At 46.8% G+C, this 12,844-nt stretch overlaps 1 protein-coding gene and 1 long non-coding RNA gene across 3 annotated transcripts in view; both read right to left on the bottom strand.

The window, feature by feature from the left end:
- Window positions 1-12,844, bottom strand: part of GAP43 (growth associated protein 43) — an 80,634-nt gene that overhangs the window by 23,125 nt on the left and 44,665 nt on the right. Inside the window, exon 2 of the mRNA XM_048818159.2 lies at window positions 12,150-12,756. Coding sequence (XP_048674116.1) covers window positions 12,150-12,756 — 607 coding nt within the window. The remainder of the gene's footprint in view (window positions 1-12,149; window positions 12,757-12,844) is intronic.
- On the bottom strand, window positions 6,230-11,105 carry LOC142068828 (uncharacterized). Of its 2 annotated transcripts, none has more exons than XR_012664742.1 (2): window positions 7,675-11,105; window positions 6,230-6,894 (listed from the first exon to the last, which is right to left on the bottom strand). It is a non-coding gene; the product is annotated as an uncharacterized LOC142068828 (long non-coding RNA). The 2 variants fall into 2 exon arrangements; XR_012664743.1 differs by having other exon boundaries at window positions 6,230-6,891.

The following is a 12,844-nucleotide window of genomic DNA, read 5'->3' as shown; positions in this document are numbered from 1 at the left end:
TAGAAGAGAACAACTTACAAGTTACACAGAGCCCTTCTTCGGGGCTTCAGCAGAAGTTGGTGTAATAAAAGATATTACCTCAACTACCTTGTTTCTCAAGTATCTTGGGGTCAACAGGGCTACAACAACACTGGGGTCAGCGATGTTGAGAACTCCAGTATCGACAGGTCCTGGCTGCTCACACCTTTTTCAGCACTGTGTCTATAAGGCCTTCTGTAGCTATACAGCGTTGCATGAGATAGCACATATCTTTCAAATGCAAAAGGGACTTCTTATCTCTTCAGCAAGTATTATAGCTCCACCCGGGTCAGGGTCACATCCAGTCATCCTCACTAACATCCCCTCACCTCCATCTCTTGCTCTTCATGCCTGTTGCTCTCCTTCATGATGAAAAGGAGACATTTACTGTTGGCTAAAAGGTTGGATGGAAGCTGTGTGGTACCATGACCAGTAGTTAAGTGTGATCACTGATAACTATTTTACATGAACTCTTTGAGTCATATTGTTGCCAGGGTTAAAAAAAACAGCCTTTTCCTTTAGCTCTTTACCCCAGTCCAGGCTTCCATAGCTCTCTGCCTTTACATGCAGCCCTACAGGTGACAGCTGTACAATATGGGCTACTGAATGCTAGGAACTCAGCTGAGATCCTCAAACCCATCCAAGTGTTCCATGGATTGAATGAAGTGTCTAAGGACACAGGAAGAAAAGGCTAAAGCCAAGACCCCTTGTACTGTGAAGTGCATTAGATCTATATTATGTGGCAAGGCCCCTCAGAATTATACAGCAAGGCCCATGGAATTAGGTAGAAAGTCCCAGCACGGTGGAGAGACCACCTTCACCAGCAGCCTGTTGCCACAAACCAGCCAAGCCTCCAGAGAACAGCCTAGCACAGCCTACAAGCCTCCACCATCCAACTTATTCTCACAAGTTAACTTGAAGCTCCTGTTCTTCCGTGAGAGATGCGCAGCAGCAGCCCAAGGAAGGTTTCTTCTCAGAGTTGACCCTGGCGCAAGGGCTCGTCCGCAGAAGGAGGCTGTGGCTGAAGAGTTGATAAAACTGAACTGAGTGGGTGGAGCTTGTTGGAAGAGGTGCCTGCCCTGAAGCAGTTCTAAAATCCAGAGAAGGAGAGCAAGACCCTGTTCTTGTGGAGTTTTGGAATTCCAGAGGGCAGGAATGTCCCTAGCTGTAGAGATCCTATGGAGTACAGAATTGGGGCCAGCCTTTGGCAAAGCTCCTAAGGAATGCAGGAAGGAACTACTTTGCTGAGCATCTTGGGAGTGCCAGAGCCAAATAAGTGCTTGTCCTGCAGAGCTTTGATTCTCCACAAGAGCAGGCACTGTGCCCCAGCAGGACTCAGCATTGCAACCGACTGCTCTGAAAGCATCCTGCTCCGGTCTACATTTTTTGGCCTCTTTAGCCACTGGCCCAATCTACAGCCAATCATATGGCTCAATACAAGATTTATGCAGCATTTTTACAAAAGGGAGAAGGATCAAGTCAGGAATGGAACCTGGACATCACTATAGAGAGCTCAATAAAGACCTCAGCACAATGAGCAGCTGCAGCCAACAAAGCAAACAAGATGTTAGGATGCACATGGAATAGGATGGAGAGCAATATAGAAAATATGAAAATGCCATTACACAAATCTGTGATGCAGCCTCCTCTGGAACACTATGTGCAGTGCTGGTCACCCCATCTCAAAAAGGCTGGACTGGAGAGTGCTTAGTGAAGAATTACCAGAATGATCAAGAACCCGAGAAAGCTCTTATATGAAAAGACTGGGACTGTTTCTCTTAGAAAGGAGATGAAGAGGGAACATGATAAAAATGAGATGGTAGATTGGAGCTTCTGTTATCCCTGTCTTATAATACAAGAACAAGGAGGCAATGTAATTAAAGTGTGGCAAATTTCACACAACGTGTGATTAAACTGTGGAACTCACTGCCACAGGAAGGTGTTGAGGCCAAGAATTAAGCAAGATTCAGAAAGGGACTTATAGTTATATGGCTATCAAGAATATCCTGAGTTATCATAATAGCAGAAGTGTTCAAAGGGATATTAACCTCCTGCTTCACGGTTTAAACCAATGTCTAGCTATCAGAGATCAGGACGAGCCCTAATATAGGGTCAGAGTGACCCACATCTGCCTGCTGTGGGGTTCTTACGCCTTCCTTTGAAGCATCTGGTACTAGCCACTGTTAAAGGCTGGATACTGGACATGATGGATTTTGGCTGTAATGCAGGCTGGCAATTCCTATGTTCCTATGCAGCCATTTGCATGGCTGCATAATTTCAGAGTGCATAGGTCCACCTTAGCCGAGTCCATGGGGCTGCTGCATGGATTGGAAGGGATCACTGTAGTGCCACTAATTTTTCTTGGCTCTAATTGCAGCAATTACAAAGCACTCAAGGACTGTTCAGATAATCTGATCGCACTGACTGGGTGGAATTTGCCTAAGCCTATCATTTTATGGAGGAATTAGGGCTTTCCCCTTAAAGAAATTGCAGCACAAAGTGCAGAGCTGCCTAACCCTGACAGCTCTCTTGGATTTGCTCCTTTGACTAATAAATCCCAACTGATACTTGATATGCTTCGTGTTCAGCTGTAACGTTCAGTCTAGCAGCTCATGGTATACAGAGAATCCATGACTGCAGTGCCCTGCATGGCCATGACTGTACAGCTCGCAGCAGCTAGCTACACTTCACGGTGATCACTCTATCTGTCTAGCATTGATTTATATTGCCAACCATCACCTTAGTATATGAGTGCCTTCCATTTAAAATCAATAGCAATAGTGAAGTACATAGTGGACTTTGTGGAGTCTCTGGCATTTTTCCCTTTTGGGGGTCAATACTCTGCCTGGGCTAGGGGTTTTTGTTTTGTTTTTGTTTGGTAGGAATAAAAGGGGGTTGCTTGAATTGTGAGCATCACAGTGGAAAGGCTTTCTCAACTATAGCTAGGCTCTTGATTCACCTGATCTCATTGGGCAGATTGTTCCATAGCCAGATCCCATATAGTTATTACTAAACACAGTTATTACTATGAATATAAGCAGGGCTTGAACTCAGGTCTTTCTGCTCCAAACATACAACTGCGACACACATTGCTTAAGGAGAACCTCATTCAGTGATAGTTTTAGGGCACACACTGGAGCAGGTAGGATGCTCCATCCTATAAAGGAGAAGTGTGGGCCACATAGGGCTCATGTACTCTGAAAAATTGTGGTATGCTGCATATTAGCTCCTAGTACACCAAGCGTCTATCCACCAATCTTCTACAAACCTTCTGAAGATGTGGTGTCTGATGCTCCCTTGTTCTGAACCTTGTGTTGTCATTTGCACCAGTGCAAAATGCGTTCATAAGCATTTTACACCCATTGTGCACTGATGCAAAGGACTACAGTGCCCGGGCCAAGCCGGGGAAGCTAATGATCCAACCAGCAAACCAAATCTGGTGATGAATCCTGGTCACATGCCACCTGAGGCACATTGCACATACGCTAAGAAGGAGACTACCGTGCAACAGGAAATCAGGCTCAGGCTTTATAGTGCTGAAGCATGCTATGAGCAACGCTAATGTTTGTGCTTCGCTCGTACCGATAGAGCACGGCAGTAGACATGAAGTTCTGGCAAACTAGCTTGCAGGTTACAATTACATCACCGTTTCCCGGGGGGAAATGTGCTTGCATCACTTTCCTATGCTGCTTTGGGTAGATGCAGCGGTAAGTGCAATTGAAATAAGTATGCTGGTAAAGGTGCTCTGTATCGTGCCAGTAATGCATAGACCAATGCTAACACTTCAGTTGCACACTCTAATCCTCCAGTGTAGATCAGACCATACACACTAGCAAGTACATTACAATAGACAGTGCTTCCCATAGACAAATCTTTATATAGGCAATGCTCCCCGGGTTGTCCCTGGGTCAGTATTCTGATACAACTCAAAACAAAGCTTTTACATCTTGAAAAGTGCCTCTGGAGACTTACATTCTCTAAGGAAGTGAGTGGAAGTGGTGACTGCCAGTGTGCAGAGGTGCAGGGGTGTAGAGCCCTCTGGGAACTGCAGACCTGCCAGTCTTGTAAAGTGATTGTAGTCTGACTGATTATTCCATTGCAGCAGGAGGACTGCTCCATTTTAAGGCTATTTCACCAAGCAGGAGAGCATTCTTCATTTCTGTACAAAGGAAGATCAATTTGCTTCCTTAGGTACATTTACTAGTTGAGATTTCTGTGCTTCACTGTATTTTTACCTGATGTTCTAAGAGTGCTTTTGGTGTGAGGGTGAGCCAAATTCAGAGGTGAGTTCAAGACAATCTAGGAAAGACAAAAGGGAGTCTAAACTGGTGTGACTCACAACTTCTCCTGCACCCTACCATGTGAATGTTACACCAGCTATCGTAGACTCCCTCGGACCAACCAGACTGGAGTCTGATCTCTCTTTCCACCTGTCTAAATCTGGAGTAAATCCACTGACTTCAGTGGAGACACTACAGATTTAAACCAATGCAACTGAGAGTAGCATATGGCTCACTTACTTAGTCCATGTCCACACTACAAACTTTGGTTGACACACATTACGTTGGTATGCAGACGCCACAGGTTTTATGTCACCCGGACATAAGCATACTTGACTGCTTGGGTCAGTGAAGTGTGTACTCACCAGAAGGGCGTGTGTTGATGCAAAGTGTGGTAGATGATGGGTAGGTATCCCAGCATGCCATGCGCTGCCATCCAGCACAATACATTTTGGGACATTTTTGCAATGTTTTGTGGGATAGTAATAACTTGCCCAGAGATCTCTGGGAGATAGAGGTCAAATTCTCAGCATACAATTTTCTCCATCCCTTAGTTTTTAAGCTTTTTTAAAACAATCCCACAATCCCATGTAGCACTTTTCGATCTCTGCCATCTCTGAGAGAATCATGGTGCCCACAGAGCTCTGCAGTATTCTCCTGAATGTTGCAAATACACAAGGCATGAGTCTGCTGTATTTGCAGATCCTCAGGAAGTAATGCAACAACCAGGAACATGAGGATTTCTTCCAGGACCATTTGCAGCGGGACATAGCGAAAACCCATTCAAGGTTGGTGGTGGCGTTCACAGAGCAGCTGCAGCTGGTGGAGAACTGCTTCTGGGCTTGAGAAATGAGCATTCACTGGTGGGATAGCATCATAATGCAGGTTTGGGATGACGAGCATTGGCTGCCAAACTTTCAGATGCAAAAATCCACATTCCTGGATCTGTGTGCTGAGGATGGCCTACCCTACAGCTCAGGGACACCAGAATGAGAGCTGCATTGACAGCGGTGAAGCAAGTGTCAATCGCACTCTGGAAGCTTGCAACGCCAGATTGTTACTGGTCAGTGGGAAATAATTTTGGCATTGAAAAATCCACAGTGGGTGCCACTGTCATGCAAACGCATGGGGCCCATTAATCGTCTCCTGCTATGAAGGACTGTGACTCTCTGCAGTGTGCAGAAAATAGTGGATGGATTTGCAGCAATAGAGTTCTCCAACTGCGATGGGGCAATCGATGTATCTCTCTATTTTGGCACCAGAGCACCTTGCCACAAAGTACATCGACAGAAAGTGCTACTTCTGTGGTTATGTGAGCACTGGTGGATCACTGGGGACACTTGACCAACGTCAGTGTTGCCCAGGCAGGGAAGGTGCATGATGCTTGCATCTTTAAGAACACAGGACTGTTCCGAAAGCTGCAATTAGGGACATTCTTTTCCAACTGGCAGATTACCTTTGGTGATACTGAAATGCCAGTAGTGATTCTTGGGGAGCCAGCCTACCCCCTTGCTCCACAGCTCAAGAAGCTGTACACTGGCCACCTCCACAGCACCAAAAAAAGGTCTGTGAGTCATAGGGGGAAAAACTGCCACCAGTGTGGAGGTGGAGTGACTGACTGCCTGCTGACTTTGAACAGCCAGACCCAAGGGCTATTACAAGAGCCCAACTTGGAGCTATGTGGTTGTGGGAGGCTTTGAAAGAGCACTTTAACTATTAGCCACAGTAGTATTCTCTGCCAGAGTGTTCTCTGGGCCTGGAGCTTTGTGTGCTGCTAAGAATTGTGTAGTGCTTACTGTATATTAATAAATGTGACAGGGTGTTTTCCTTAAGCCATGAATTCTGTGGTGCTTGGGGTGCATTTACAAGTGCTGTTTGCTTTGAGTGCCACCATGAATTCTGCAATGTGTGTTGTGAGTTAATAAAGATAATTTGGTTGTCCCAAAATTGAACTTTATTGAGTGGAAAAAAAACAGTGCAGAAAATCCGTGGGCAAAGAAACCGAAGGCAATGTTATACAAATTTTCAACATAACTTAATGGGGTGAAACATTAGAAATATAAAGGAAATAAATGTTTATGTCCAGTGAGTAAATAAACCTAGTCCATTGCAGCTACGCATACACCAGTTGTGGTGCTCACAGGTCAGTGTGTGTGAAGCTGTGGGTTTCCTTGCTGTATTCTGGAGTGGAGGGATAATGATGTGGCCCATGATGCCCCATGGTATGTTGGGCAGTTAGAGAGCAGCGACAGTGGAGTTCTCCAAGGACTGCAAAAGTGGAGAGTCCAGGATTTTGGGAGCTGTAGGTCAGTCAGGTCTGCAGCATTTGGGTTTGCTGCCTGAAAAGACTCATTATGTCCTGGTGTATTTCCTGCTCTTACACCTCTTGAGACTCCTGGACCTTTTTCCTTTCCTCTCTGTCTTCCTCCAGACTGTCAATCATATTGACCTTCCAGGCTCATGGGCTGATGCAGCACAGCTTGCAGGAACTTGCTGAACATGTTCTCCTTAGTCCTCTTCTTTTTCCTGCTCATCGGGGCCAGGCATTCGGCGGGTGTGGTGGGGGCCTCCCTCGGGGCCGCCATGCCAGAAGCTGCTGATAAAAACAGACAGATGTACCATTGGAATTACAACCTCATGGGAAAGGGAAAGATAAATTTCAAAACACCCTTCCCTGATTCCCACAAACACTTTTAATGAGAAATACTTATTGACACTTCAGCTTTGGAGCTCCTCTGCACAGCACGGCTCTCCAGCCCCAGCCAGAGTGAGTGTGGCCCACCAGGGGCGATGGACGTGGGGAAGGATTTTCTGTTGCATGAAGCTATGACATTTCAGTCCCTATTCACGGGCATGAGTATAAGACAATGGCACTGGATATTGGCACCATTTTCCACAGCTAGTATCTTACTCCTGATGGTCACAAAGGCACAGAGAGCACAGTTGCTGCTGGCATCCCTAAGCCACCTGGGTCTGTATGCTGCTAGCCTGTGTACTGCAGCTGAACTCACTGCGGAGTGGCGTGGGAACGTGTCCTACCACGGAGGAAGAAATAAGGCCGCCATCCCTAGAAACCTTCAGGAGAGGAATACAAAGTACCTCCATGCAAGTTTCATGGAGACCTCTCAGGAGGATCTAAGAGACATGCCTATATACCTAAACAAAGAGCTCCGCATGAACACACTCACCCTGCCACCTAGTCCAATAGGGGTACGAAAAGCAGATGTCAACTCTACCTCTGTTTATTGTACCGCTACCTCTTTTCATATGAGTAAAACAATGAAAAGTAGATACCTGTGTCTTAGTAACTTGGGGATGGGCCGGGCGCCCTCTTTAAATGTCAACATTTTAAGGAAAAATGCATGCACACACTTACCTGAGTTCCCGTCCGCTTCATCAGGCTCACCCGCACTTGCTTGGCGGGACTGGCTACAGTGTGGGAGAATTTCAAACGGCTCCGGGTTCCCAGCATGGCTGGAGTTCCCAGCCACATCTCCCTCCTCCTCCTCCTCACTCTTCACAGCAACGGTCACTGTCTTGGGCTTCTCCGAGGTTCCACAGTGTTCTGCTGGGTGCCCATGGAGGCTCTGCCAAGTACGGCATGCAGTTCATTGTAGAAGCAACAGGTCTGCAGTGCAGCACCAGATCTATTGCATTCCCTGGCCTTGTGGTATCCCTGGCAAAATTCCTTCTGCTGATCCCTGTTGTATCCCTTTCCCTGTATCCCCCTGCATTCTGCTCATAGATGTCCACATTTCTATGGGTGGTCCATAGTTGTGCTTTACAGCCTCTTCTCCCAACAGGCCCAGGAGACCCAGTACTCCCGGTGTAGTCCAGGCAATAGCGCATCCAGTACCTCTCAGTGTTCATGGAGCCGGCATGGTTCGTTGGGCACCTGTTGCACTCAACAAAGGTGAGCCGGTTGCTGTACTTACGAGGTGGGCAATCAGGAAAAGGCACTTCAAAAATATGCAGGGGGCTTTAATGGGTGAGGGTAGTGGGTGGCTTCTGGTCTCTATGACCCTTGGACAGCGGAGTTTAAAATTGTGACCAAAGCGATCACTGTCTCAAGGAATTGGGATTATGGAGGACTGTTAGGGTCGACACAGGTGTCTACACTTGCACTGCATTGACCTCACTAGATTGACAATGGTTCCATGCGGTTTGAGGAAGCGGTTTTACTGCGTCATTGTAACAGGCACTTACATCACCAGGAGACAAATCTGAGTGCAGACACATGCACATATAGGTGAATGCAAGGCGGCTTATGTTGACCTAACTTTGTAGTATAGACTAGGCCTTAGACATGCACCTCCTTACCAATATGTAACGTACATACTCCTTACACTTCCCTCCTGACTTTGTCCCACTGAGTAGGACAGAGTTTTTAATGGGCCAGAAGCCAGGAATGTGGCAAGAAAAGCAACAAACAGGAGAGTGTGAGGAAGTGTAAATTTAAGTAGGCCTATCTTAACTTACATCTTCTCCCAGCTCCTCAGCTTGTAAGTGACATCAACGTAAATCTACTCACAGGGAAGTGGGTGTGAGGGGGTCTAGAAGAGCAACTAGGATTCTAACTTAGGTCAGCCTCTGAATTTGGACCTGTGTCTCATTCATGCTTTATCCTGGGTAGAGCCCCACATCTTTGCTTCATGGTCCAGCAGCCCTAATCAGAATTATTTAGAAGGTGCTTTATAATAAAAATTCAGCCCTGAGGCACCAAGTAAATTAATACCGGACACAGGATTGCTTGGTTAAAGTCAGTTTCCAAAGCAGTTACCTAAAAGACAAGATTAATAGAGTATCTAGGGTTGAACAGTTGGGGGATGATGAGTGTGTTAGTGGAGTAAATACTGTTCTGGAGGAGCTGCCCCACTTCCAGTCCACTGCAGAAATGTTTAATTTTAAGCACTACAGGTAATGCAATTTGGTTAATTGATTAACTCATTCATTCATTCATTCTGTCCCTCCTTTTCTTTCTTTCACTCAGATGCAGAGGCAAACGATCTCCCAAGGATGTAGGTCAAATGTCCTCATCCACTGCTAGTGGTACGCCAGGAACATACCCATAGATGACGTGACAAGTGTAGCAAAATTCTACCCAAATGAATAACACCACACAGATGTAGAATGACCTGCACTTACGCTTCATAGGAGTAGCAGCCAAGCGTGCCACGGCAATGAGCCAACCAATGATGCTGGCCAGTAGCCAGTTTGATTTATTTATTTTTGGCAGCCTCACACTGCATAGGTCTGTGCTAGTCTTCGACCACAGACATGATAAAAGATGAACTTTGAAAGCCAAGAGAATGACTTCAGGGAGAAACAGCCTGATAGAGCTGAAAGAGGAGATTTTGTGAAAAGCTGGAGAGATCGGTTCCTGGACTGGCAGAGTGCTGGAGTGACAGATGTTTTAGTAGTCCTCGTTCTTTCATGGATGACCAAGCCTCCACAGCACTGCTGGGAGTTGGCAGGATAATGCATAACTAAACGATGACTGCAGGGACATGGTCACTGTCTCTGAGTCTAGGAAGGGAGTAAACGCCAAGGAAGGGGAAGCATTGTTTAGAGGGACACCGGGGAGTGATAGGATGGAATTAGGAAAAGAAAAATGTAGGCTATGTATCAGGGAACATTTCCTAGCCATGAGAGCTAGGAAACGCTGGAAGCTCCCTTGAGGTAGCCCTATTGTAGTGAAAGCCCTTCGCAACTAGACTAGGCAAAGTACTGTGGAACGTATTTAGACTTGGAAGGATTAGAAAACGTCGATTTCACCTTATGCAAACAAACAGATGAAAAAATATTTCCATCAATAATCATAAAATATGACAGATAGGCAGAATAAGCAAAATGCCACTTGAGAACTCAAAGTTTGATTTAAGGCTCTTTGCTTTGTATATTTTGGCATGTGATGTTGACAATTAGTGTTTTAATGGTTATAAAGCCTTAACGTTTTGAATCTCCGTATCTACCATCATTAAATAATTATCTGACCCACCCACCCACACATAATTTCCCACAACTGTGAACATTTAAATTAATAAAAATTGAAAAAGGCTTACAAATAAACATGGATATTGGCCGTCAAAATTATAAAAAAATAAAAATCAAATTCTGCCACGCCTAAACACATATTGCAGGGAACAATCCCACATCAGGGAAATGGATAAAAAGACATATTGTATCTTTTTTCCCACTCTCTAACTTCTGTGATCCTCGGACACACCAGTTGTGTGAGTTTGTGACTGGCAAAGCTGATCAAATAGTGGGAAAGGAGATTTTGTTACCAATATTCATTAGCATTCCAATGGGAATTTTGATTTGTCCATGGTCACAAACCTTCTGCCTTTGGTTTCTGAAAATACTCGAGAGCTTGAGTTTCGCTAGCAAGAATATCGAATGAATATGAATAAGAAGCAAATGTTGTGCATGAATATTCAAATATTCACTGAAAACTAATTTTAAAAAGTGTATATTCAATGGTGAAATTTACAACTCACTGTGTTGGCAAGCTAAGCTATTTACTTATGTTAGACCGTGAACTGTAAATTGTATATTCAGTTGTAATGATCACAGTTCCATTGATCTGCAGGCCAAGAAACATTTACTGAAGAAATTTGCAAATAATTTAGAATACCGATTAGATCAGGGGTGGGCAAACTTTTTGGCCCGAGGGCCACATCGGGGTTCTGAAACTGTATGGAGGGCTGGGTAGGGAAGGCTGTGCCTCCCCAAACAGCCTGGGCCCTGCCTGCTACCACTTCCCGCTGCCTGACTGCCCCCCTCAGAACCTCTGACCCATCCAACCCCCCCAGCCTGCTCCTTGTCCCCTGACCACCCCCTCCTGGGACCCCCACCCCTAACCGCCCCCCCGGGACCCCACCCCCTATCCAACCCCCCACTGCTCCCTGTCCCCTGACTGCCCCGACCCCTATCCACACCCCCACCCCCTGACAGGCCCCCCAGGACTCCCACTCCTATCCAACTGCCCACTGCTCCCTGTCCTCTGACTGCCCCCCGGAACCCCCTGCCCCTTATCCAACCGCCCTGCTCTCCACCCCCTTACCATGCTGCTCAGAGCACTAGGACTGGCAGCCGTGCCGACCGGCCAGAGCCAGCCACACAGCCGCGCACTAGAGCACTGGGGCAAGCTGGCGGCTTTTGCAGGCACTCTGCCTGGCAGGAGCTCGCAGCCCCACCGCCCAGCATGTGCGAGGAGGGGGGACAGCAGGAGAGGGGGCAGGTACTAGCTTCCCCAGCCGGGAGCTCAAGGGCTGGGCAGTATGGTCTGGCCCGCAGGCCGTAGTTTGCCCACCTCTGGATTAGATGCAAGAATATTGTAAACAGTTCACTGACAACTGGCGAACAAAATAGGTGAAAATAATCAAATCAATATCTGCTGTAATAAATTACTTACTTCTGGTCATTACAGTGGAGTTGGTGCATGTATGTCCTCACTATTAAAGGGGATGATAACATCCAAATGAAAGGGATGTTACACCTGTGCCAAGTGAGTGCAGAGTGGGTGTAAAATTTTACCAAATCAATATTGTCTGGTTGCTCACACCAGTGATGGCATTTTACACCCACTTTGCACAGGTGTAAATGTTGACACAAAGGGCAAAACAGTGGAGAACCAGGCCCTAAAAGACTCAAAGTTGAGGACATGAATTCAGGGGGTTGTCTCTGGGCAGGCCCAAGGTAAATGAGGTTAAAAAAAAATCCCTTCACAGGCTGCTTTCACCATAGATCTGGATTCAGACTCTTGTTACACTAAAAAGATTCCCTACACTGGAGTCCGTCTCCTCCCCGGCCATTTAGAGAGAGCCCTGCTCCCTGACATCCACTTACCTGTCTTCTCTTCGGTTTGGCTGCTCTCCGCCGTCTCCGTTTGCGCTGTTGCCTTGGCAGTAGCATCCTCTGCAGCAGTGGTGGTGACAGCAGCAGGCACATCGGCTTGTTTAGGCTCCTCTTTGTCTTGGGCTTCGTCAGCCTTCAAGGACGGCGAGTTATCAGTGGAAGCTTTAGTGGCACTTTCCGTTTCAGTGGCAGTGGGAGTGGGCTTCTCCTCTGAGGAGGAGGCAGGAGTGGCTGCCTGCGGGGCTGGCTGCTCTGAGCCAGCGTCAGCAGTGCCTTCCCCCTGCTTCTCCTCCGAGGGAGCGCTGCCATCTTTGCAGCCCTCTGCAGGCGGGGCGCTGTCAGACGGAGCAGCTTCTGTGGCAGCAGGAGCGTCGCTCTCTTTGTTCTCTGCCACACCATCAGACGCAGCCTCTTCCTTCTTCTCAGCAGCCTCAGCATCGGCTGCTTGGATATCTCCCTTCTTCTCCCCCTTGAGCTTTTTCCTTGTTATGTGTCCGCGGAAGCTGGCCTGGATTTTGGTGGCTGCCTTATGAGCTTTATCTTCTGGTTTGATGCCATCTTGCTCAATCTTTTGGTCAACATCATCATTTTTTTCAACCTTTAAGGAGAAAGGGTGGGGAGGGGGGAAAGGAGTCAGATAAAGAATTTCCCACAGGTAGTGAAAGCTCGTTTCATTGATGGCATCT

Source organism: Caretta caretta, chromosome 1 (assembly GCF_965140235.1).
Source record: "Caretta caretta isolate rCarCar2 chromosome 1, rCarCar1.hap1, whole genome shotgun sequence".
Taxonomy (NCBI): Eukaryota; Metazoa; Chordata; order Testudines; family Cheloniidae; genus Caretta; species Caretta caretta.
The sequence above is the reverse complement of the archived record's forward strand: the minus strand, read 5'-3'. Positions and strand labels throughout refer to the sequence as shown.